The sequence below is a fragment of the Pagrus pagrus genome (assembly GCF_965226575.1).
Source record: "Pagrus pagrus genome assembly, chromosome: 8".
Lineage (NCBI taxonomy): Eukaryota > Metazoa > Chordata > Actinopteri > Spariformes > Sparidae > Pagrus > Pagrus pagrus.
In genome coordinates, this window is record NC_140192.1 from 6,262,488 (window position 1) to 6,290,319 (window position 27,832).

The 27,832-nt window shown below is 40.5% G+C and overlaps 2 protein-coding genes across 3 annotated transcripts; one reads left to right on the top strand and one right to left on the bottom strand.

Annotated features, from left to right (window-relative positions):
- Positions 1-693: 693 nt before the first annotated feature.
- On the top strand, positions 694-4,154 carry gdnfb (glial cell derived neurotrophic factor b). Its single transcript, XM_084359508.1, has 2 exons — positions 694-1,018; positions 3,230-4,154. The coding sequence occupies exons 1-2, from the start codon at positions 784-786 to the stop codon at positions 3,799-3,801; spliced, it is 807 nt and encodes a 268-aa protein (XP_084215634.1). The 5' UTR covers positions 694-783; the 3' UTR covers positions 3,802-4,154.
- A 15,837-nt stretch (positions 4,155-19,991) lies between these two features.
- ndc80 (NDC80 kinetochore complex component) lies at positions 19,992-27,484 on the bottom strand. Of its 2 annotated transcripts, none has more exons than XM_084361116.1 (17): positions 27,377-27,484; positions 26,731-26,829; positions 26,180-26,263; positions 25,833-25,962; positions 25,143-25,315; positions 24,613-24,715; positions 24,400-24,489; positions 24,052-24,145; positions 23,797-23,897; positions 23,423-23,567; positions 22,984-23,189; positions 22,662-22,811; positions 22,393-22,482; positions 22,026-22,118; positions 21,652-21,782; positions 21,437-21,539; positions 19,992-21,201 (listed from the first exon to the last, which is right to left on the bottom strand). In XM_084361116.1, the coding sequence occupies exons 1-17, from the start codon at positions 27,382-27,384 to the stop codon at positions 21,073-21,075; spliced, it is 1,929 nt and encodes a 642-aa protein (XP_084217242.1). In that variant the 5' UTR covers positions 27,385-27,484; the 3' UTR covers positions 19,992-21,072. The 2 variants fall into 2 exon arrangements, with proteins under 2 accessions (XP_084217242.1, XP_084217243.1); XM_084361117.1 differs by having other exon boundaries at positions 19,993-21,201; positions 25,833-25,959; positions 27,377-27,483.
- Positions 27,485-27,832: the final 348 nt, after the last annotated feature.

Genomic DNA, 27,832 nt, shown 5'->3' on the forward strand with positions numbered 1-27,832 from the left:
TAAATGTCACCGGCTCATCGACGGCAAAACAGCTTGATTTCAAACACACGGCGGTAATAAGTAGCAACATAATCTATTCAGTGTGTTTTGCCTGGCTGATTGGAAACACGTTCCCCATCCAACATCAACCAAACGTGAAGAAAGCGGGATGGGAAATCTGGAGGAATTGTTAGTGGAAAGTGTGGAACTTCTCTCTCAGACATCTGAGTACACAGACTGAGCCTCTTTCATAACAGAGCTCCTCCACCCTCAACTCTGGAGTTCTACCATGAATTTGGACTCCATCCCTCAGAGTAGTCTGCATGGGTGGAGACAGGAAGGAGCAGAGGATGGACCCTCAGACGTCACCACCACTCCCCATCTCCCCTGTTGGACCCTTCCCTCTCTCCTCACGGCTCAGTCAGGGATTGATGGTGAGCAGGGATGAACACGGTGGAGAGATTGTGAACTTGGGAGGATATTTTGTCTTTGCAAGCGTTGGATCGAAGCAACTTCAGGGGGAAGCCTTTCACGCGTCGGGCTTTGGGTTCGTGCGTCCTTGGATGTTGCGCATCGCTGCATGTATATCCAGCTGGCATGTAGGTGAAAGCGCTGCAGTTTACAGGCATTAACACACATTGATCCTCAGCATTTTTAATCGGCAAGGAACTCGAGCTGATGAGCGCGCCCCACCTTTTCCTCCCCAACTGTTAACCATCTTCAAGATGCTGTTTATCGCGTTTGCCAGGTGATACCTGTTGATTTTGTCCCGCGCCATGTCCTGCTGTCGGACTGAAGTGGACAATGAAGTTATGGGATAGCCTGACCACTTGTTTGATACTGCTGAGCGCCGTGCACGCCAGCTCGCTGCTCCGGAGCCGACAGCAGTCCGCGTCCGCCGAGAGGAGAGGGCGCGCCGCCGAGAGTCCCCTGGAGCTCCCGCCGGTTCAGATCCGCCTGTCGGTCTCCTCCCCGGGCATCGGCCGCGTTCAGGCGGACACGGAGGACTGGGACGAGACGCTGGCTGGAGGCGAAACATGTAAGAGCCTGTGGTTGTATGGAATACCCAGAGTGCCACAAAACATCAGAAAAAGTCTTTTTATTATTATTATTATTATTTAAATTATAATTAGACTTTTATGTGTCAAATTGAAAAAAACTACTTACAGATTTTGAACATTGAAAACACATTTGAACTGTCCTCTCTTTTACCAGATGTTCACCTCTGAAGACATGTTTGACATGAAACAACTTATTGAAATGGACATATCGTACAATGCATGGTCCAAGATTCAGGAGTCTTATTACAGTTAGGCCTGCCTCATCCAGAGCTGATGGACTGTGGTGTTATTACCTTGTTCATACCTTTCCCACAGTGACACCACCCACATACAACATGCTTGTTAGTCTCTGACAGAATTAGATGATGATATCTGTGTTGGCAAGTAATGTTATTTTTTTTTATTATTGGTTCATCTAATGATAATTTTCTATAAAATGTAATATGAAGATACCTGTCGCAGTTTTTTGAAGCCCATGGTGACATCTATAAATTGGTGGTTTTGGTCCAACTTAAAGTCTAAAACTTTACTATCAGTTTTGTCAAAAGTACCCAAAAGTCAGACTTATATAAAATAAATATATCGTGTTGAAATACTACTTTGTTAAAAATGAAAGTCACGGATACAAAAAGTATTTGAGTAACGGTGTCGACTCAAATGTGTCTGATGTTAAATTTACTCAAGCATCAAAAGTAATTTTCTGTATCAAAAGTACAAGTAAAAGTAAATTACACATATATTTACACGTATGTTTATACTGTATACTACGGGTCAACTGATGATCTTTCTGGTTATGGGAATCTTTTTTTAATCCATATGCTGGAAAAATTAATTAATTAAAGACGTCATATTATGCTTTTGGGGCTTTTGCCTTTCCTTTATTGTGTTATGTAGCATGTTTGTGCATGTTAATGGTCTGCAAAGTGAAAAAGCCAAAGGGAGTTACTCTCTCCCAGAAAACACTGCTCCTGCACTGCCTGAATCACCTCGTTTGGAGTTGAGCCTTTACTTCTGTAACTTATGTGCCTCACTATGTAACAGGCCTTATATAAATATATATTTTTCTCATCTCTCATCTCATTTTCTTTCCGCTATTTCCCTATTGGGGTCGCGGGGTGTTGCCGCTTTTATCCCCCCTTTCGGGGGGTTGCGGGGCTACTGGATATATATATTTTTAAATATGTTTATTATAAAATATATGCACTCCAGTCAGTCAGCAGACATAAAGTCGCTACTACTGTAGCAGCGTTATTTTAGATCACACTACCTTGATCATCATGACCCACCCTACTCTGCCTCTGATTGGCTACATCTTGCCCGTTAAGTAATGCCCATGTGCAACTCTCACCAAAGATTGAACAGATGTGAGACCTCTCACTCCGTAGCTAAAACTGAGCATTCAAGACACAGTGTGAAAAAGAAATAATGTGTTTTTTGAAAATTAAAGTACGTAAACGTATTCTACTAGGACCCCCAAATAAGAGTATGAACCTGAAAATTAGCATAATATGACCTCTTTAAAGAATGTACTACTTTAGCTCTGATGCAACATGTAATCTGCAAAAGAGCTAGTAACTGAAGTTACTATACTGGAATAAAAAGTACAATATTTGCTTTCAAAATACAATGGAGTGGACGTATAAAGCAGAAAATGGAAATACTCACGTTAAGTACATGTACCTCTATAGTGTGGTACTTGAGTAAAGATACTTAGTTACTTTTCATCAATGTTAACAATACTTATTTACCATAAGTGGCAAAGAAAAGCTGCAACTCCTCACAACTGAGAAGCCAGAAAAATGACATAAATATGAATCAATTGTTAAAATAGTTAACAATTAATTTTTATGTCAATCCAAAAAATAATTATTGGATTATTATTTATTATTTTATCTATAGTGGTTTGAGCCACGAGGCGGCAGAGTTTCGGCTGAATCTTTAATGCATCCAGTCCACTCAAAAGTAAGTGTCTGGTGCAGAAGAATGGGATCCATTTATAACTTTGATGAATCAGGTCAGATGAATTCCTCTGCAGAAGCAAAACAATGTGTTTCCGTCTTTGCATGTGCAGTTTCAGTCACAACACTCCGTCTGTCAATTAACCAGCGTGATGTGTTCAAGTGAAACAACATGTGCTGTCCGATTTGATACGTTCTTGTAAGAGTGCCATTTGTCTTAATGTGTTTCAGACGCGATGGAGGAACCCCCCCTCGACGAGTTTAAAGATGTGGTGGACTTCATCAAAGTGACCATCAGCAGAATACGCCGCTCCTCCTCATCCACCGTGTCCTCATCTACCCCCTCTTCCACCACCACCTCACCGTTCAAAGAAAACTCGAGCAGAGGGACTCGACAAAGACGGGAGAGGAAGAAGGGGGCGAGCCAGCAGAGTGGTAAAGGAGGAAAAGGCGGAGCTAGAGTTGGTGAGAGAGGGAGGAACGTTAGAGGACGAGGTAATGGACGAGGACAGGGCTGTGTGCTCAAACAGATCCACCTCAATGTGTCGGACCTTGGTTTGGGTTACCGCTCCAGTGAGGAGATGATATTCAGGTACTGCTCTGGACCCTGCAGGAAGTCCGAGACCAACTACGACAAAATCCTTTACAACCTCGTTCACAACAGGAGGCTTCCTCCCAAAGACACGCCCCCTCAGGCTTGCTGTCGGCCAGTAGCGTTTGACGATGACCTCTCATTTCTGGACGACAATCTCGTCTACCACACTGTTAGGAAGCACTCCGCCAGGAAATGTGGTTGTGTGTAGGGAGTGTGAGGTGGCGTCATGCGTTGTGTAATTTTTACATTCACTCCCACTTAGATGTATGAAGTTAAGAGTGATTTTTCTTCTGATTTTTCTCACTGTGAGGAAACTTTCTGGGATTAGGTGAGGCCGTGTACGACCCGAGTCCATCAGTCAGTAAAAGGAGGAGTTGGCATCGCTTCAGTTTTGACCCCGAAGCAATGATTCCTCTTCTTATTCTTGGCTCAATCGCAATATCCACGATTTCCTTTACACCTTCCATCGCTAATGTGTTCAGTGTGATTTTAAATGTTTCCATGGATACTCGACCTAAAAGACAGACATCAATCAAACACAAGGGACGTTTCAGCAGACTCACTCTGTTTACTGTATAACTCATATGTTACATGGAAAAAATAATAGCCCACATATATTAAATGTATTTATGAAATCTATGAATTTATTAACTTATTGATATTTATTTTGTTTTTATAAAAAGAATAAATGTTATTTATTAGTGTAATGTGATATCTCAGAGTGTGCCAAAGGTTTAAAATCAAAGAAGTTAATGATTTATTTCCATATAAGCAGCAAAAGACTGGGTTCACACATCAGATGTTATGTTAAAGGTGCCCGCTGGAGTTGTAAACAAAGCTACGTGTGCATTCACACCATATTTGTGGTCCTCAGACGGGGCACCATAGTGATATAAAAAAAAAGCTAGAGGGATCCAGGAAGTCCAAACAAGAAAATATCAAAAAAAATAAAGGAATTGTTAAAAAGCCGTTGTTAATGTGGCTAAAGGTTTAGAAAATTAAGTCTTGATCAGGGCTCCGAACTTTAATAATTTAGTCCTCGTTTTGATATTTTCACCTGCCTAGGTTGCCTCTGGTTTTTGGATTACTCTTTCTCAAGAAATTTTTCAAGAGCAGCCAACTCTTCTTTTTTATGGCATCACAGCACTTCTGGTAGTCAAACACCCAAAATGATGCCTTTAATGGAAATTCATCTTGAGTATATAAAAGGTGTCATCTTGGACTAACTGCTAGTTTTGGGTAAATTCAAGTCATTTTCTTTAGTCTGAGGCCCAACAGGTCCAACAGCATCAAGCATGAAATTTAAGATGAAAAAGACAATTGAAAATTGTTTTCTACCACAAAGTTAATGCAAACAAACATTGTGATTCAGTCTACTGTCACTTTGCTTCTTAAAAACATTACTCTACAGCGCTACTAGTGGTCAGAAACTCCACAGGGCACCTTTAAAGTTCCCTTTTCCTCCAAATCTTAACGTTTAAAAATGTTCTACAATTGAATTGTGATTGGACTGCATTGTTTCCCTTTTTGTTCATGAGATTTTAAAACATTTTGTTCTGATGATTGGAGAATAGTTACTAATTTCATGTCCTTCTCTCAGATGAATGTCTGTGTTAGTGAAACAAGATTTCCTCACTTTAAAAACAACTACAGATTTATTTTTATATGGTATCCACCTTGAAATTGTTTCATTTAATTGATAATAAATGCATTCTACAGAGTGTAGTGTATTCTGTCGTTACTAACACACAGGATTTAACATTTCCAACATTACTCCATTCAGTATTATATTAACTTGATGTCGATTAAACCCAAGTTGAGGGGAAAACTGATCGTTGAAACTGAATGTAGCAGAAATTTATCACTGTATCTCTTGGGATTGGATTCTTTGTAACATGTAAAAGGATGAATTGTATCTGATGTTATCAAATGACAGGAACAGACACAACACAAAGAGAATGGAGTATCCATACAGTACAGTACCTCTAGTATAAGAATAAAAGAAAGGTGAGATGGACAGTGAGGAATGAAAGATGGACGAGTGTTAAAAGATCTAACAATAAAGAAAACAACATAGAAGAACTGAGCAATGGAGTTAAGAGCCAAAGTTGGAAGCGAGAGGGAGGACAATGAAAAGACAGTATGATTAAACGGCAGCAAATATCCGGAGAAGACAATGATGTAGGAGTCGGAGAACATGAGAAGAAAAGACGTGTCTTTCTTAACTAATGTGTGGTCGATATCTGATCCGTCCGCTGCTCTCTCACATTTCACAGCCCTTCCTCTGCACTGACTCCAGAGCTGTGAGTCAGTGCAGCCTGGTTCAACAGCCACGGGACAAAACCGCGCCTGCCAAGTCTCCTTTATTTTTTTATGCAACTCATTATCGTTATAAACGACACTGCGATTCTCTGCGAGACATTTCGCAACCAGATACAACAGAGTCTGTGATTAAAAGAGTTTGACAGACGTTAAATGATAACATTATGACATTAAAAATCTGCAGCCAGTTACTGGTACCAACATGCTTAGTCTTGATATTAATATTTTCATAAAACAAGTTGAATTTTATCTTTGCTGCCGCATTTTTCCAGCTTTATTTGTCCCCCCAAGGCCAACTGGTTTTACAGCAAGACATAAAAAAAAAATAGGATAAAAAATAGAAAAGACAAAATCGAAAACAAAAAGTTTTTTTTTTTTTTTTTACAAAAAGCTGACAGGGACAGGGTGGCACTGAATGTTGCGGCCATCCCATCAGGTTACATTACATACAAAAGACCTTCTTTATAACCTCTGTTTATTCTTTGTATTATTAAGTTTCAAGCTACAGATGAATTAGAGAATTGAAGAAGAATTAGAGTCAAAAACCTTGTGCTTAAAAACACAACACCTATAGTACAGCTTGGCCAGAAGTAAACTGTCGTCCAATGGCCACCATGGGACCAGTTATACCATATACTGTTACTGGCCTCACTGTGGAGAACAAGTTCATCAGCTTTAACGGGAAACCATTAGAGCCAACTGGCAGTCAGAGGATAGTGTCATTAGTCAGATGAGTCCTCTGCTCTTTTGTTCATGGTGTGAGAGGAGCTTGTAATGAAGGATACTGTTCCACCTGCGTGCTATACAACACAAGTGTTAGCGGTTAAGGGGATGGTGTTGCAGACAGGTGTTAAATACTGGCAGAACTGTACATGTTGACACATTGGTGTTACATTAGGAACTTCAAAGGGTTGGGCTCACCTAAGAGACAAAACATGAAAGTTTCGATAAGGGCGCACCCACACTAGGAAATCCGTACCGTGCCCAAGCACGTGTGACCCCCAAAGTCCAGTTCATTTGAGTAGTGTCAGCGCTCCGTACCGTGCTTTCTTGGCCCTGGCACTGTTGGAAGCGGTGTGCTCCGGCTACGGTTGCTCATGCACAAGCACAAGCACGGATGCGCAACATAGACGTATAATCATGCATATTATGCCGCCTTGCACAATCAAGAAATCCGGAAGCAAGATTAGTGCAGGCCGGAGGGGGACTGGGGAGGTGGGACAGTTGTGCTTTGGCATGGTACGCAACTGGGCCAAGCGTGAGCGCACCCTAAAACAACTAATGTTAGGGGTCGTCGCCTGCAGCATGGTTCAATATATATGTTATTCACAAGAGAATAGTTGTGTAAAATGTGCTTCTTTTAGCCTATTTGCGTTATTAACATAATCATACTCATTACATTGAAAAAGGCATTATTTGTTCTGAAAAATAAAGCTTGTTGGTAATGAAATGGTGACGCCCAGAGAGCCTTGTAGCTTGTAGTAACGGCAACATCATCCCCTCCACCTTCAGATGTGAAAGTCAGCCAATAAGCATATAATGTGAACGTGACATGATACGTTTGGTACAGACGTCAACCTTGGACGTATCTGTGGTTTGCAGAAACGTTAACTGCTAACATTTTATCCTGGTGACTGGGCGTTCATGTCCATCAAAGGTGGACATTTCAAAACCTGCACATATCAAACCATTTTGTAATTTGTAAAGTCTTTGGGTGAACTAACCCTTTAAAACAAAGCTAGAAACATCCTGTGAATTCTTGGTTAAGCATTAAACAAGCATTAATGAAAGCAACAAATAACAAGGAGACAGATTTATATGAATATAGATGTAATGTTAATGTTTATATGGATATTTCATTGAGTCAAACTCCTTTTGTAGGAGTTAATTAGAGTAAAGAGGCTGCATGAAGTTCATTTCCCCATCATTTCTAAACCAATCTGGTCTCAACTGCTGTTAAAAGTCGACCTCTGAGGCTCTCAGGACATAAGTCAGCCTCCTCTTGCATCTCAGCCTCTGGGTTCATGCTGGTTTTGAGGTTTATATTATAAGAAGTTCTTCATAGTAGCTTGAATTCTCATCATTCGTTTCAAATTAGCGACCAGATTGTTTACAAGAGCAAGCAATTGTGGGCAGAGCCTTCATTGTGCCGGCTGGCGTGAGAAAAGAGACAAATGATAAGTGAAATGTGATCACAGTTATATATCGGACATGTCGAGGGTCTTCAAGAGGAATCTGTCAAACCACAAGAAGCTCTTTGTGCCGCTGCTCTGTGATCTGTCAGTGTGACTCAGGCTGTGTGACGAGTCAATTGTAAAGACAACCACAGAAGGAGAAAGGACGAGCAGATACCAATTCGAGACGTATGACGACAACACAGTACTGATGCCGTCTCACCCTGTTTTTAAGATCAAAAAGGAGCTGCGAGATCTGTTATCTTCTCATAAAAGCAGCTTGCTTCCAGAGTCTTTTAATCAGACATTCTCGAAGCCTGAAGGTCATAAACATAAAAGGAGGAGAGAGGTTTGGTGCCAAAGTTCTGCTTTATTAAAATAGATGGTAAAAAGTAGAAAAAAGCACTATATTTTTGTGATTTATATAAGAAACAGTTTGGTTCAGTGCTCTGAGCCGTGGCTCAAGAAACACTGCTGTGCTGTCATTGGACTGGCTGCAACACAAAGCAGAGGCAGAGGGGATTTACATGAACTGATCATCGACAGCTGGACTATCGCCAAACCTGCAGTCTGGACCACCACCCGCAGGCTCCCCACTCATCACTGTTACCACACACACATAAAGACGCATGTTATCAGTCATCTCTATAGTGGCAGTGTGAAGGAAAGAAAGAACAATCAACACCAGCGCAAAACACTTCACAACATCAGTGAACTGATTTGCCAAATCCCACTATTTGGAAATTGTTTTGAATTTGTCAGGGGTTTCATTTCTTTGGTGGGCTTGCAGGAGACAGTGATATCGTTAAAAGAAAAGGTGCTTCTTGAGATGTTTCTGCACAGGATAAAATGTTTACAGTTAACATTTCTGCAAACCACAAATATGTTCACATTTGAACGTGTTGTTACGTACCATATAGACATTTCTACAAAATGTGTCATATCATGTTGACATTACATGTTTGTGACTTTCATATCGTGAGGTGGAGGTGGAGTTACGAGTGAGAAGGTTTCAACATTTGTAAGTGTGATGCCACTTAATATTTTTAAGAGGACCTCGGGACAATTTCAAGCCGCGTTTGTGGAGGCAAAAAACGGTATTTTCTCAGTCCATCCGTATTTGTTCCGATAAAAACAGTTGTTTTCAAAGAGACCTCGGCACATTTTCAGTCGTGTTTGTGGAAACCAAAACTTTATCTTCTCCTAACAATAACCAAGTGGCCGAAACCTAACCAGAGCATCAGCACAGCATTGTCACAAAGTTTCTCATAAAGAAACTTAAAGTTGCAGCATGTAAAGTTACAACATATCCATAAATATACAGTGTCAACATTTATTCTGGCAGTTGGGTTGTCGTGCAGCTTAAACACACCATGCAATCACTTGATGTTTTTAATATACAGTACGTGGTATAGGTCATTTAGACTCCAGTTAAATTGGGTAAGCCCGACCCGGCTCAGACACAAAGCCTTTGGCGGATGCAATATGTAGTGCTGCAGAAGGAAATGGCGAGCCGTATGGATGTAACACTACCTGCATGTTGGTGTGTGAGAGGTGTTAGGTGGGATGGTTAAATATTCAGGTGCAACCTGAGAATGTGCATTACAACGTTGTGTCTCAGCTTCACACCTGTGGGAGGCCGACATGTTTATGTGTATGTGTGTGTGTGTGTGTGTTTTCATACAAGACAGTGTAAATCTCTAGGTCTCTGTCAGAGCCATTTTACTTCAGTTTAAATGTGTTTTAATTTGAATTTGCTATGACTGTGTATTGTTAAAATCCTCCAGCCTATTTTACAGTAATATAAAAATAGAAGTTTCAGATCCTTTACAACTTTTAACAGTTTGCTGTTCAGTGGTTTTTGGAAATGCTCTCGGGAGTTCATGTGCGTGGACCCTTCTCTGAATGAGTGCCCTCGCAGCAAACAGGCAAAGATGAAGATTTGTAGACAGCGCGACAGACAAGGCCGGTTGATGACGTCACTTTCTGTCTTGCTTCTCCAGTGCATTGATAAGAAACAGCTCACAGACAGACTGGACAGTAGCCCAAAGTGGAAGCTGTCTGCTCCAATGTGACACACTTCATCAAGCACGGAGCGAGCTGCTGAGATGATGTGACAGCCAGCTCGAAAGGGGTTTGATCCTGAATGACACCACCAGAGACACACAGAGTTTATAGTTCACCAGCCAGGAATAACGTATTTAAACCCATGTTTTTTTGTCACCACAGAGGCTTAAATAATGCAGCCACTAGGCCATAGACTACCTGCAGATTGCATGCACATCAAATTATTACCAATGTTTAATCTGATCATTTGTGGGCAACCACTTGTTTCTCCGATCAACTTTTAGCATTACTGTTAACCTGTCTGTCAATAGCTTCAGGTTGTTGTCTTTTAAGATTCATATTCCCATTCAGAAAAACTGAAAAATCAAATAATATGTGCAGAAATTGTTTGTATATCAAAACCAATACTAAACCCCATCAAACAGCGATTAAACAACATCAAACACACTTTAACTGCTGTAACAACCACAGCATGTTTTGCAAACTAATTCATATCTCAGACATTCAGTCATGTTAGTTGTTCCCTCCAGCAGGGACCTGGACCCTGTATCGCTTAACTTTTTCTTTTTATAAATGAATTTGGGAGCTGTAACATGACAACATATTACAGCTGTTCCCTCCGAGGTTGTAACAGTTATAAATATTACAACATGTACATAGCATACATTGTCAATACACATCAGTGTACATTCCTCTCATGGTTTACACACATGGCAGTGCTACGCAGAGGTACTGACTGGAACTGCTTTAATCTCCTCTGTAAACACATGGTGTGTGTGTGTGTGTGTGTGTGTGTGTGTGTGTGTGTGTGTGTGTGTGTGTGTGTGTGTGTGTGTGTGTGTGTGTGTGTGTGTGAGACCCCCGGAGGAAAACCAGACCACTAACTCACCATTCATTCTCCCCTCACGAGGAAACAGCAGACCTCCCTTTATTTTTTTCCCACTTCTCACCATCCCTCAGCCTCTTTGTGTCTTTCACTACTTCTTACATGTCTTCATATCCTCAGACCTCTTCTTCATGTCCCCCTGTGTTTCGATGTCCCCTGGCTCCATCCATTAGTGTCTGCAGCCCTCTTTCCTTCTGTTTTCTTCTTCTCTTTTACCCCTTGTGAATATAGGTTACACAGGACTTGGCTTGCTGTCTGCAGCACATGTAAATCTGTGCGTGTGATGTTTGTGTCAGTATATTCCCTGGTGTTAAAGGGAGGAACCTCTCACTTCCTCCATAAACACCTCAGTGGTGTGCAAAGGATCAGTAGCGATGGCTTCTGACTCCTTTACCCCTCTGTAACTGCAGTTATGCCTCATAAATAAGACCCATCAAAAGTTATTGAAATGTCTTAAATTGGTGTTCTGGGAAAAACAGTGAGGTTCATGGGCCCCGCATGAAAAATGTAAAGAAAATAAAGAAAGGAAAACAGCATTCATTCAGGGATTAGAGAAATTTATTTTGGTTTCAGTCGTCAACCCAAGCAAGTGACTGGTTAGACTGGTCAAGCTGGGATCAATCCCGGGAAAGCAAGTATCCGACATATTCAATTGTCCTTAATCAGCATCCTTTACTGAAACCTGTGAGGATAAATGAAGGTTTTTTGAAATACACTGGTTTCACTCAATACAGGAGAGTTAAGACAAACTGTTAGACAAAGTAAAGCGAACTTTGGTAATCCATTCTCAGGTAGAAACTCACTTTAACAATGTCCAGCCTGTCCTCATCAAAAGAGCATGAGTCGGCCTATTTGAGTTCATTTTTCGTAAAAATATATTTACTTTCAAGGTTAATGCTAACTAACATTAGCCATACCAATTCAAGTGCTTACTTTAAAATTAATTGAAACGAGGTGGCTCATCCTAACAACATGAATAATGAAAGCATAAAAGTTATAAACGTATAATATAAATGAGAGGATTTTATTATTACATGGATTTTGTTGTTGATCTAACAGAACTGTGCATATAAACAACCCCAAGAGTTTTTTAATTATGAAACTTTAATGGTTCAATAATTAACTGTTCCATATTTACACCAAGGCCACTTTAACGAGCGTATTGTTTTGCCATTTTCCGCAATTTGTCTTCTGCTCTGTTCTCCATTTGTGTATTTATTGGACATCTAATTTTGTTCTATGTAAATATTTAATTCTATTTCTGTCCTTGTTTATATTTTGTTTAAATGCGTTTAATTAGATAATGTTATTATTCTTTCTAAACGTCTCTCTTTGTTCTTCATCTGAAAACTGTCATATATCTGATGGATCTACTCTGTTACTAAATGAAGAACCATATTACAGGTTGTCTTCACGGAGACAAACAGACACGTAGGTTCTCTGTCTCTTATCGTCTAACACAAATCACGTCCATACTCTAAACTCCAGCCAAATGGAAAGAACAACACCGCAGCGTGCCAAAAATTGGCATACCGACAAACCATGTGTGGATACATAAATTTACAACTCATCAGGATGCTAAAATAATATGGGCTTCCTCTGTGCTAGCTGCAGCATTGTACAGCAAGTGTTTTCTTATCTTTGTCCTTCAAAGAAAATTCACAGCATGAAAACAAAAAGTTAGGGTTCGTTTTTACAAATTTACACCTTAATGAAATCTGCTTTACTCGATAGCAGAAAAGAAACAGGCGAGACGTTGCAGAGGACGAGGGCTTCAAAGTCACACATCCAGGACAAATTGCCCCCAAGTATTTCAATTATTAGCTCTCGATCGAATCCAAATATTAGTGTGTAAGATCCCAAAAATACCAACAGAAGTATTTACAAGCCTCTGATCCTCTAACAGACATCTGTTTCCCCCCTGAGGTGAATGGACCCTGAAATGGATCCCACTAAGCCAGAAAATGACTCACAGAGCAAAAGCAGGGAGCAAACAGTTCAAACCTCTGACTCACAGCCTCTTTATAACCCCGCTATAACCTCTCATAGTCTAAAATGACCTTCTGATGACCCCTCATGGAGCCTTAATAACCCCCATCCAGGCCTGAGTGAGCCAAGACAGAAGTGATGGAAATTTGATATCTCATGCTCAGTCGCCTTGTGATTCACTCACACACATCATCAGGTATACTCTCTGCTCGAAGCCCAACACAGACACATCATATATATGTGAACACACACACACACACACACACACACACACACACACAGACACACACAGCGACTGCTTGGCTAAGAGCTGTGTGTTCGAAGGCTCCTTTTTTACTGTGGTCTCACAAGAGAGAAGCCGTATAATGACATGCCATGTTTATTTGCCCTTTGATATATTTAAGTCGTGCCATATGTTGGCGAGCGCCCGAACAGAGATCACCACAACAGGAAATAAAACACTGACCTCTGTAATGTTTCTGCCACGCTCTAACCTTTGAGGTACACAGAACAACAGCAACCGACTAAAAACAACAACGGCTCTCTGCTCTGGATGGAAAAACAAAACCCCGACCACAGGCTACAAACATGGAGCTAATCGCTTCAATTCGCACAGCTTTTATTCATTTGCCTGCACTCTCCAGCTTAGCTGAATAGTGTCTCAAGTATCTCAAACCACTGGATAGAACAAATGTTGACAATGTGCATCCTGCAAAACACAAATACGATGAAACTTTACGTTTCTGTAAGTTCAATATTCAAGTTTATACCTCTTTATACCTCTGCTGTACTGATTTGATCATAATGAATCCAACAGTGTTGTAGGACTGCAATGCTGGACCAGTGTATCTTTCCAAAATCCTGGTGCCTACATTACCCACAATGCAACAGCCACTGTGTGACATCACCGGAGGCAATTCATCAGATTAAATGCAGCTCGCTCTAGAGCCACAAAAGGCTTTGCACTACTTTTTTCACATGTGCGGTGGTACTCCTCAAGGCCTGTCAGCACAGTTTAATGTGTAAAATTGGTGGACTTACCCTTTAATGACTGGTCCACCCCTTAAAAATCAACTGAAGCTTTCTACGTAAACATTTGTGTATGTTTTTCCCATGTATTTCACGTGATTTATCATCTTATTACGTTCGAGCGTGTGTGCGTCCTGTGTTTCACTTGATTACGCCCGACATGTTGGGGACAATAAAGTTAAAGTTTACTTTGAAGGAACATGGACCTGCAGTCATTTGTCCAGGGGTGACCCCCCAAAACGTGCTCCAATCCCAAGAAGACCATCAAGTGTGGAGTCCAAGTAGGTTACCAGCTGTTTCTTCCCCACTCCTGGTGGAGCTCTACGTGACTGTGGCATCACTGTGGGATACGCTCTCTCTGTGTTGTGAGTGGATCTTCCATCCTGTGGCTCATGTGGATAAATTGTCCTGACAAAAAAGAATAACATTTGCGAAACTGTTATGTTTCATGCCTTAGCTGAATTATGAGCGGGCTGAAATGGAAAAACCTGCTGTGTGTAAGCCGGTCACTCACTGAATCTATTATTCAACAAAAGATACCCTGATTACGGCGCTTCACACTGAGGCTGAACACACAGGAAACTGTCAACATGCGGCTGGAGTCACACAGGAAGCTGCCATAATGTCAACAGAGCACACTGTCATCAAAGGAGCCATAACAAGGAGAAAAAAGCGCTGGCCTCACACACGCATCAGGGGCAGTGGGAGAGCCCGTGGAAAAAAGCTGTCGCACACACACACACACACACACTTGTGATGACAGAAGCAGACACTTTGCGTTACCACAGAAGGATTGAAGGGCTTCCTGTTCTGTGCAGCTTTATTCAGGAGCTATTTTGTGACACTGACACTGATCCAGTATGGGTCAACCACCAGAAACATTGGATGCAATTTCCATAACTATTGACTGATCTTCCTATTAGTCACTCCCTGCCTACCACGTCTTTCAAACTCAGCACTGTTGGAGGCTTTCTGGACTTAATTTGAAGTCTCAAAGGTCAAGCCGAGATAACTCCGGTGACATAGCTATGACATCATCGGGGTAATTTTCTCAGATTCGACTCCTTCAGAGCAACAAAGGACAAACTCTTTTTCTGGAGCTGAGTAATGATGAGTAAACTGATCTTCGTGTGTAAAATCAGTGGAGTCTGACCCCCTTAAAGGATGAATGAGCAGTTGTGATTGCAGTGAGGAGAGCAGAGCAGCGCTGGAGAGGCTGTGTGGAAGTGGACGTGCGTTGACAAAGATCAGCTGGTTTTATAATTAGTTTAGCGTGAGTGATTGCGTATTATTTGCTGAGTATGAACAGAAAACGCTCCACATGTAATCAGACGATTACTTTTACATGTATTGAGCCTAAACAGCACAACCATCAATGAATTATGACACATTATGTCATTGCCTTGACCAGATGAAACCAGATGTGGTGATAAAGCTAGATGCCTGCTCTTTCTGCCAGCTGCACAGAACAATCGTGTGATATTGAACAAGAAATATGCAGAGAGTAACAACAGCTGGCATTTGGGACCCCCTCGAAAACGAGATGCTGCATCTCAAGGGGTTATCCTAAATAAATTGAAATGATCTGGACAATACAACCTTAAATATCTGCTGTATCTTGTATTACTTATTTCCACATTTTGCGTACAAAGCTCTCTATTGTCTATACTCATCTTTCATTCTGTTCTGTGTTGACAAGCAGGTGTTGCCCATTCTCCAGCACACACAGACCGAATTAACCAGAACCAGGATTTACTCAAGTACTGTACTTAAGTAGGTACTTCTAGTCCACTACAATTCGGAGGCAAGTATTGTCCTTTTTACTGTACTACATATATTTAACAACTTACAGACAGCTCTTCCCCACTCGCATTTCCAAGTGGTATTATCATTAGCGCTGCTGTTGCACAGACAAATGGATTGTGTCCATTTTGACAGCGAGGTTTAAAGGAAACCAATGTAAACGCTGGCAGTTTTATTATTCTGTATCTTTTTACATCGTGCAATCAACATTTACTTCATTATGATGCATTGATAGGTGCTAACTACAAACAAAACTCATTACGTCATAACGGTATGTGTTGAAAACTTGCATGTTGAAGTAAACATGTATGTGAGGCTGTGATCCTACCCTCTTACTGAAGTTATAGTGCAGAAACAGGTGATGCAGGGCCGGATTGGCGGAGACAGAGACACCGTTCATCCTTTTACAAGACACTGAACCATCAACATGATTTAGAAACTGTTATTTTAAGCTAATAAAGTGACATAATGTTGCTTTAACTACAGGATATGAGCACGTCCTCCACCTCCACTGCTGTGAACCCTGCACAACATTTTCTTTCACATCAGCACAAACAAGCAATTTGCAGAGAGCAACTGCTGCGCATTGTACACCATACATCTGACAGCCACAAAAGGATGCATTATCATCTCTGTAAATTGTTGTGTTATTCTTATTAATGTCGGTGCCGAAGTTCGAAATGTCAACAATTATCTTTCTAGACAGCGAGGTTTTCCAAATCTGAATCTCATTACAACCGTTGCGTCATTTCTGCGCTATAGCAGAAGTTCATTTGTCTTCTAAATCTGGAGACAATTAGATGCTGGAACAGAAATCAAAATGCCAGAGCCAGTCATAATGTAGGTTTAAGGAAGACAGATTTCAGCTACACAATGGTGTTTTGACAGGGAGCGGAGAGACAGAAAATAATGGAGAGCATTTCTTTATAAGACGGAGCTCGCTTTCTCTCTCTATCCTCCATTTCCCACATCTGTAGAACAGATTATTCAAGTGGCGGATGGGTGAGATTAACCCCTAATAAGACTTCACATTAACACCTCGCTGCTCTACCGTGTCTGCCTGTCTCTGGTATGACGGATCGGCTGCCTCGAGCACTCTGGTAAAAGTTAAAGCAGCGCCACACACCTTCTTCAGGTCACGGAGAGGGGAAGGAGATAACCTCAGCTTGTTTTTTTACATCTTGGGTCTTTCCTCGGCACCTGAGTCTCTGTCTCAAGTGCATGACCTCGTCCTTGCATCTGCCGTCTTACGAGAGGCCCTGAGAGAGTTCAGCACACACACACACAAACGCAATCCCTTGAAGAGTTTTTGCCCTCAGCCGGGTCACTTCCCCTGTGTGAGAGCTGGAAAATACAGTGTATTAAGAATTCATGGCGCATGTCTTCAAATGCAATGATCCGTGATAAAATGGGTCCATACAGGCTGAAGAGCACAGGCAACATGGGAGGACACACACACTCAAGAACGAACCACGTGACACGCATGGAAACGGGGGAAAACACAAATACGAGCACAGGTTTACGCAGAAATAAGCACGCAAATTCCCACACGAGGAGTCACACACATAGCCACCATGTACACGCCTCTGGGGGTGCAGAGATACACAAATCATGACATTCATTTTCTCACACATGCGAAGGCACACACACAGTTTGAAGTCTTGTAAAATGGCTTTTATGGATGCCACCTGTCCATATGGGATCTGCTAAACACACCGAGGTCTGTCTTGTTTAGTTGAATTAAGTCTTTGTAGCTGTTAACACATGGTACCAGCCTTTCCCCTTTCCTTTAACCCCCATCACAACCCCTCCCCTGCCCCATCCAACACACACACACACACTCGGGGGTTGCCTCTGCTCATGGTGGACGTTATCCATCACATTTTTCATTCCCTCTCTCTGTGGAGCCCCTCACAATCACCTCATCTCTCCTCATCACATCTGCCAAAACATTTCTCTCACGCTTGCAGCACTGACGGGTTTCAAACGGTTTTACTTTACTGTATTGACACGAGGAGTTTTAGGGTCCGCCCAACCAACGGCTCAATTCCCAGGATGACACTTTAGCCGTGTTTGCAGAGCTTTTTAACTGAATATACTCCAGTGATACATCTTGATGTGTCTAAGTTATCTGCTCATTATTTCCTTGAATGAATATTTAGTCTATGAAGTGTGAGAAAATATCAAAAGTCTTGTTTTGTCAGACCAACAATCGAAAACAGGGTTTCCACAACTTTTTAACAGCACATTCAACGACTTTTCAAGAACTATCCAGGCCCGATTCCTTCAATATCAAGGATGAAAACCAGCATTTGAGACACAGATCAAGATTAATTACTCTTACCACACTAAACATTTTTATAATGAGAACTACAGGCTTTTAGGTTGCCTTGCAGTAACAGGCATCAACAATGTCGCAGGAGACACATGCAGACAGACACATGTAGCCTATTTACCAACGTTTAGTCAGAAAAATATAAAAAGAACTTCAATTTCTATTCCTGTACAAAATATTTTCAAACACTCGTTAATTATTGTACGCGTTAATGTTTTTAATGTGGATTCAGGGAAGATTAGCCAAAGAGCCATAAGAGATTCAACTAAAATCAATTCACAAACTTTAAAGGATTTATGGACCTGTAAGAACCTTAACAAAACCCCCAAAAATGTAGATTTGAAATATTCAGTTTGATACAAAACAGAGAAAATCAACATATTAACACATTTGAGAGAGTGGAACCAGAAAAAACAATTCTGTTGTATAAATTAGCCATTATTTTACCTTACTGTCTCGAAATTGGACAGTAGTTTCCAACTATATTTCCCACAATGCTTTTCAACAGGTGGAAGGAGCAAGCCAGAAAGCAAAATCTACAGTGTCTGAGAAAAACTAAATATAAAAACTATATATGTCATGAAGCTGTTAAGTGACAGATAAGTGCAACAAAATGCTGCAGCAGAATTAATTCTCCATTTTGATGCAGTCACGTACGCACTGACATTTTTCATTAGGAACCATAAAAAATACCAAAATAAAATAAATAAAATAAAGCTTTTAAATACATTGTTGAAAGTTTCCTGTACAATTTAAAGTGTTAGGGTTTGGGGCTGACTCTCCCTTCCAAGTGGAACAGCATGAGTGAATTGGAAAAGGATGCGTTTATGTGAAATCATAAATCAACACCACCGTGTCCAACAAGAGCAGCTGCATGAGAGCAGATATCTTTATCAGAAAAAGATCCTTTGGGTCTGAATCGTAAAGTTGTATAACTGGATCAGGGCTGATGTTATAGGATACAAAAAGATTTAAAGCTTCTCAATATTTTTTTTTTTTTTTTTAAAACCTGAAGTAAACCCAAACTGTGGTTTGACTTGTATACAGACTGCTACAGGATATCTGGATTGAATCTCTGGACTGGATAGAAATGTAAAAAAAAAAAAAAAAAAAAAATCTAATGCTGAAGGCCAAGCATGCAGAGTTCATTGGAAACAGGTACAATGAGATGAGGGATGTTGACCATGACATGGAGAAATTCCCTTTTTTTAATTTGGGTTGGCCAAATGATTTGCAATAAATCCTCCTGCCAGAGATGCGGTCTATAAATAAGTGCTTCATTTACTAATGAGCCAGTTAGTTTTATGGGTTTTGGCTGATCTGTGGAATGTAAATGTTTTAATGCGCTCGGTAAAAACTGGATAAATGAGACTGACACGAGTGGAAACTATGCCTGACTTTTCCTAAACAATATCTAACTAGAGTCTAATGCATAAATTCACAGCTTATCAGTTTGTAGAATATAAATACCCCGAAATAAGTCACATATTACGACTGGATCGAGACAAAACTGACAAAAACTAAAATACCTGCTCAATTAAACAGCTTCAACTTAACAAACTTTAGTCATGCAAGTATAAAACTGAATTAACTTTGGATTGACGGTGGTACTGAATGAATACTGTAATGCCTCCAGCCACAGTCAGTATATAAATGTGTTAGATCAAGAACCTGGTTGCAAAGCTTTAGTTAATGTTTAAGCACTTTAATGAACCAGGTAACTACTCAAGAAACTTGCTATGAAACAATAACCAACAATTCAGAAGTTTGAAAAAAACATTTAACTGTTTCCATCAGTCAATAACATCCTCAACAGTTTTAGCAGCCAGTGGTATGTGCTGCCCTCTAGTGGCTGTTCATATGAGGTACAGAGTGACCAGTGATGAAGCAGAGAACACACAAACGAGGAAGGGTTTTCAAATAATGTAATAAAAGGAAGCTGCTCTGTAGTCTGATGGTGTGACGGCGGTCACCTCTGTTTCTTTTTGTCTTTTCAGTATTCTTTGAGCTCTGTGCAGACACCTCGCTTCACTGACGCTCTGTAGATGGATGGATCACCCGCTGCAGAGCCTTCCGGTCCTGGGCCGAGCACGAACAAGAACTGAAAACAAACCCTCAATACACTAAGAAGGATGTAGACAAACTAACAACCGCTCAAAGGGGAACCTTCCACAGGCTGCACTTCATTCAGGAGGGATATATCTATGACCAACAGAGGAATGTCTCCTCTGGGTATGATATCTACATTCTTTCTTCTGGTGTGTTGGTAAATAGTTAAAAATAAGCTGCACTTAAACTTACCAACTACAACAGTAAAATTATTGCTTATATAACAGACATCAAATAGTAATTAGAACAAACATGACTGGTACTGGTGTGTACTACAATGGACCAAAATTAATTTCAGTGTTACAGTAAAAAAAAAAAGCTCAGTTTTTCTCTGGCACCTTCGTGACACAGATTAATTTTAAATAGTAATTTGAAGCTTTAAAAGGTCATTTTATTTTGCATGTGAATGTTTATTAATTATTTATTAATAATAATAAAAACAGGAAAGTGGATACAGAATGACACACACACACACACACACAAAAAACAAACAAACATGAAAATCAGTCTGTTAACACCAGATACTAAAGGAACATGGCTTCAAAACTGCAGAACCGCCATGGTGACGCAAAGACACACTGCTGCATTAAAAACAGAATAATTAACAGAGGAAACCAGGTGATCAGAGAGGCTTTCTACTTATTGTTGTTATCTAAACTGTTAAGAGCAAAGAATGAAAGTTAAACAAACTAAATACACAAATGGCGGAGAAAAGGGAAAATCCCAAACACTTTGATAGTCTCTGAAATCATCTCCCCCCACGCCTTATACATTGTTCGCCTTGGACATGAAGCTCTTCAAAGTTTCCCGCAGCTTCTGTATGGCAGCCTCATCCTCTTCCACGGCCTTAGAGCAGACACGCTGTACTCTGCGGTGAAGATCCTCCACACACTTCTGTTGTACAGGAACAGCAAGAACCAACGGGTTATATTTTACGTTCATGGTACAGATACAAAATGAATAACGGTGGTATCAGGCCAGGCATGCTTAGTCAATGAGCAAGAACAATGTGTTAAAATGTTTGCACAAGGGGCAAAAAAAGTTGTAGATGTCTAAACCCTGCAAATTCAGGAGATAAAGATTCTTCCTTGCAGTTTGTGCGACAGATGCAGAGTTGTAAGAAACATACCTCTGTCACTGACAAGTGGTCGTATGCTGTGGAAAACACAGACGCAAGGTTGTTGGCGACTGTTCGTCTCTCCTCATTGGTCTCCTGCAGCACCAGGTGGTACCTGAGGAAGAGACAAGTGTTTAATCTCAAACGAAACACTCTTCATTTAGACTGAGAGAAACCTTGAGGATTTGCTTTGCAGTGGCCATATTGTTGATATAAATATAACTCACTGTTGTTGAGCTGCCTTCAACTGTTGCACAGCCTCATCGTAACCATAGTTAACCTTCTTTTCAAGAAGCTTACGGTGGTTCTCCACCGACTCCACCTCTTCTGCCCAGCCCTCTTCCTCTTGGGCGAGCTCCTACAGACATAAACACACTATTGTTAGTACATGTATGATGCAACTGTGCATTTTCTGTCTGTCAGCAACATGTTGAAATATAAACCTAATCCTGTTTTTCAGCTTAGAAGATAAATAGTTCAGAGCTGAACTGACATCAATAAAAACAAATGCCATCTTTGGTTAGGTCTGCTTTATATGTACCACTCGATGGTGCATGTAGTAACGTGGCATCTCTACCAGACTGAACTAGAGGGACTATACCTGCATGCCGCAATCCAGCCGTTCGTCCAGTTTGCGAATCTGCTCTCTCAGCTGCTTCATGTCATTGGATTTGTCCATGATGTTAGAATTCACCTTGGAGACACACAGACACAAACATTGATGATATCAAACTGTGACAGATTTTGATCAAATCCAACTTTTCAATCATTTAAGAATGATAAAAGGGATTTGAGAAAAGATAAACCTTGGTATCATTGTGTACTGTGCCGTTTTATGTTGTTTATATACTGTTCTGTGGGACAAAAGATGGCAACTATCTGCTTACTCTGGTGCAATTACTTTTAATTGTGCGCCGATCCTTAAAAACAACAACAAAAATGAATAAATAAGATGATTTTTTTGGTACCTGTTCTGAAGACTCCTCTAGACTGAGCTTCATGTTGGCAAACCGACTGTTCTCCTCCTCCACATCACCGATCAACTTTCTCAGAAGCATCTACAACACACAGCGTTGATAAGAACACGCATAAAGAAAAACAAAATCTATCTTCACACACAATAACAGAATACATTTTTACAGCAGCCTACGATGGAGTTAACATTTAAATAGAAATAACCACAGATGGAGCTAACCAAAACAAAATAAAACAAAACAGGAGCATAAGGTTGAAGTACCTGTATCTGTGTTTTGTGCTGAACCATGCTGCCGGGTCCATATTCAAAAGGCCTGATCTCAAAGTCGTGACCACAGGCGTTCTCTGCAGACATCGGGATCAGCTTCAGTTTACGTGCCAGCTTGTGGTACTCTGCTAGCTTCAGCTCAGCCTGGGATTGAGGGATATAAAAGGACAGGACAGACAGAGGAGGGGCAAGGAAACAAATTAAATCAAAGGTCTCAATGTGAATGCAAAACGTTGATTTTATTAATGTCATATTCACAATCAAATCCAAGTGGCACTATTGATGCTCCTCTTTGCGTAGAAACTAGATACAGTACCTTGTCTTTCAATTTGGCAAAAGCGATCTCTTCATTCCACTTGTGCTGTTCAGCATCTTCAAGAGACTTGCTGAGGCTAGCGATGGTCTGCTGGAGCTCTCTCTTCTCTCTGTTGATCCTCTCCACGTCAGCTGGAGTAAACTTCTGGTTCTGCAGCCGGTGTTGCAGCTCATCTTGCTCATGTTTTAGAGTCTCCAGATGACTGACTACAGGAAGACAGAAAGGAAAAACATGATGCATTTGAAATCAAGTCCAATCCGAGGTTGACTGGAAGGATTATAACAAACGAATCCAGTTCACTCATAACCAGGGTCCTTATCATATTGTAACACATGCATCTTCGTAGTGACCCAATCTTCAGATGCCCACAGGGTCCAGTATATCCTGCTGAAGAACTGGTTGACTGACGAGGCTAAAGCACGTTGTTGCCCATATTTACCGGTGTGCTCCAGCTCATCATTCAGTTCTGAAGCTTTGTTTTCCAGGTTGGTTTTAAAGGACTCCAGGCTGATTCCATAACTCTGGAGTTGCTTGAGGTCTGCCTGCCGCTTCATTCTCTCCATCCTCTTGTTCATTAGACGGTCCTGTCCAGAAGGAAACAGACAATAATATGTTTGATTTATACTCCAACAGCCATAAATATATCAGTTTCCTTTCCTTCTGTGCAGCGTTTCTTTTTTTTTGACTATGTGGCAATTAATTCCTAATAAGAATGAGCTGACATCACTGTATATAGGAAATGGGGAAGGGAAATATCAAGAATTCAAAATCAAGATCTAATCTGTGGATGTGTCAATTTAAAAGTTGTCTGACCGTCTGGTTCTCCTTCTCCAGTCGTTCAACCTCATCACTCAGTATTTTGTACTTCTCCTCCATCGTGGCCAGCACGGCTTCATCAACGTTGTACAGCCTCTCTGTGAGAACACACACACATTTAATTTCTAAATATCAATTCTGATCAGAATTTTTCCGTAAATAGCTGAAATAAAAGCTACTTTTGCATTGTGCTCGAATATACATACAAGCTAATAGAAAACAATTCACTCCACGGAGGGACGCCGTGCTTACTTAGTTTAACGAGAAATGTTTCATCCTCGTCCTCAAATGTGTCATCACCCTGCATGAACTTGCAGTAAGTCTCAGCTGTGTAGTCCACAAAGAGCTGCGTAGATACAAAGGGAACCAGAAGGTTAAAAAAAAAAATGAATAAATCAAAACAATCCACAAATGTTAAGGCCGACAAATTAAGAGTACCAATATAATTCTGTTGAGGATGTTTGATGTCTGAAATGCTTTCTAATATACTGAAGCAATACAAAAACATAATGTAAACAAAAGGTCTTGTGTTTGATTTGCAGCAACAGATGTACAGAACATCCTCTTGACATGTCTCTACATATGAAGAAGTCACAGTACCTTGTTATATTCAGCTCCTTCTTCAATATTGTCACTGTCTTCACAGAAGTCGGTGAACAGCAGTTCCTGCTTACTAAAACTCCACTTGATCTGATACAGAGACACACACAATAAACACAACACTGGCTTAACATAATTTAATTAAACAAAACTGACCTTGGTTTAGTTTATTTGTTGTTTGCATGTTTTTTTGTGTCGAGTGTTGCTTCTCACCTTGACGTTATCAATCAGCCACATGAGAGCAGCGAGGGCCTGGGGCCAGGTATGGGGAGCTCCAACAGAATACATTGAACACTTGGAGAGAACAAATGGATACCTGAAACCAGACACAAGGAGAGAAATAAAGACAGAGACAGCCAGCAATGTTTCTTGAACTATAGAAGAGGAGCAAACTTGAAAAAAAACAAAAAATATAGTAATGTACTTTTTTTTTTTGCCTTTTTTGAAGATTTTCTCTCTATTCCTATGAAAGAATGTTTCTTACTTTACGTGATCTGGTTTCGATCTCTGTTGTTTGTTTTCTATTTGTTCTTAATGTGTAATTTCCTTTAATAATGTGATAATGTAACGTGTCTGAGTATCATGAAAAGTGCTATATAAATAAAATGTATTGTTATTATTATTATATCAAGTTAGTCCACCAAGGTCTTTCTATGATCACAACACATATGCATTTAATCCTGGAGAGATACTATAAAAATTAAATTAAAACACTCATTGATACAAAAAAGATGGCATTTCACCTCAGAGCTTTTAGGATAGCTGGAACCTCCTCCTCCACTTTTGAGTTGGGCATTTCAAAGGTTGGGTCTAGCTGGCGGTAGATGAACTCAAACATCTTCACAAACTCCTTGGTCGAGGGAGACTGGAGGGTCTTGGATGACAGAGTGCCAGGGTAACCCTGCTCAGTCAAGAACTAGAAAAATAAACGAGAGCATATCAGGCTGGATAGAAATATCCCACATAATGACACAGATACTATTCTGATTAAACTACTAGTTCAATTCAACATTCAGTCAGATATCACAAAAATAACACTTAATCTGTCAATCTAATAATATAAATACGATGGTGTCATGTTTTCTCAATTTAGTCTGATGCCGAGCAGTTGTGCTCAAAACATCACGAGTAAAAATTGAAGCCCTGCAGTATTTGAGCTGTTTTATTTATTATTTCACAATGAGCTTGCTTTCAGCTCAGCACCAGCCCTCTTTGGTTTAGATGTGTGTGCTTACTCCCACTTGTTCATCACACAAATACAAGAGGTTCAATAAAATGTGGTGTATGATGCTGTCTGCAACAGGGACTTTTTGCATACAAACACTATGGGGCAAGGGTTGAATATTTTCAAACCCAAAGAGAGTGTTAACGTACTGAACAACCATCTTAAACAGAGAAACCTTTAGTGTTTGAATCTTGACTAGAGTTTTTACCTCATGTAGCTGCCTGATACATTGCTGCACATAGGATTTATCATGCAGCGGTCGAGCGTCTTTCATCTTCTCAGTTCCTCCAAACCCTGACATCATGCTGTTGCGAGGCATGCTGGCTCCACTGGTCCTGCTTTCAAAGTATTCGTAAACCACCACAGTATCAAGTATTACATCTGTTAATTGATTCCATCTTTATTTCATCTTAACACTACTACTGTAAACTGTGCTGGTGCAGTCTGCGTTTTATTTTACTTATCTCTATATTCTGTATGTTTTCTATGTCAAACTTCTGAACTGTTCTATACATTGTAATGCACTTTTGTAAGGAAGAAATATTATTCACACACCGTGCACCAAAGAAGCTGGTCCGCCTCTCAGAGGTCACGGATTGTGGTTTGGGTATGTTGAGCTTTCCAAATGAAGGCTGCTTACTGTAAAGAAACAACACTGTGAACAAATGGATGTGTTCCACTTGCTGACTTTCATTTGAACGAGCTACCTGCATCATTCTGTCCCTTCTGTACATGAATTAAATGGACGATTAAAGCATTTCATCTGCTTACACTGAGTCATAGCTTTTGGTACATGGCATTATGAACACTTTAGCCAGCTACTCATCACAAGAGTCACACTCTCCAAAGTCCAGGTGGAAACAAGCACCACATAACAATACTATTGTTACACTACCTATAATCTATTGTTTACCACGTCATCACATGGTTACAAATAATGTTTGTACATGTCATCCAACTTATTAAAGATGCGTTTGTGTCCCAGTTTTGTCATAACACAAATATTAAATACCATCAAACTACAACCTCGGATCACGGTATAAGAAAGCATAACCTTTTCTGATTAACTGTACAGTCTCATTTTTATTCATTTGCTTTCAACCTACTTCTGGGGCGTTGTATACACCATGCTCATCCTGTTGCTGTCTTGCACTCGCATTGGCAGCTCCGACAGTCTGCTGCTCGCTGCTCGACTCATCCTGCCACTGGACACAAATAATGACGAAAACAAACACAGAGACAGTTGATAACGTTTTTCTGCCGCTTCACAGAGTCCCACAAATACACAACATTGCTTGTCAGAGCTACAGTGGCACATTACATTTGAAATTAATGTCAGTGTTTATGGCCACAGTTAGCTAACGTTGGCGTCAAGTCTGACTGAATCGCAGTTTACGTTAGCTTTAATGCAGAAACGTTAAATTAGCTTAGCAAGCTAACTAGCGGGGCAGCTGTTTGTACACTTTCCCCAACCTTACCAGACACAACTCACCCCCAAATCTAAAAAGCTTTATTAGGAAGGATTTGACGTAAAGTAATTATTACGTTTGTTAGCATCGGTTAGATTAATAGTAGCTAGCATTAGCTAACTGTGGCTAACGTCCAGCCACAATAAGGGCGACTGCCTGAAAACAAATTAGCCAAGTTACCAAAATCATTAACGTTACACTCTGCCTGAATATTGTTCGCTGATTATTTTTCTGTCGTACAAAATAACTCAAAGTGTTTCTTTCTAGCGAGTTTGAGACGTACCGCTCCATGTTTCCTCGGTGAAACGCTAATGTTTACAACTTGAAGCGAGAAACCGACACAAACTTGTAAATCCCGCCAACAATACAAAATACCGGATGACGGTGACGTCACCAGAAGGCCCGCCCCGCTCCCGTTTTTTTCCTAAAAAACTTTATTGAACAACCCAGAACACAACAGTGGCCTGCAGAGCTGTGAACAGAGGAAGCATGACAACATAAACACAGCAACAACATACAGAGGCAAGTGAAAACATTAAATTCACTGGTACGTGCAAAACGTAACACAACAAGAAGTCACAGGAATAAAAGAAAAAATGAATCTGTTAAAAGAATAAAAACAGCTGAAAAGCATTGTTTCCCCAAATAATTCAGTTTGACAGGTAGGCTCATGTATTAAGAGTAGGCTATATATATTTCATGCTAAACGAAACAAACAAAAAACACACTTTAATGGGTG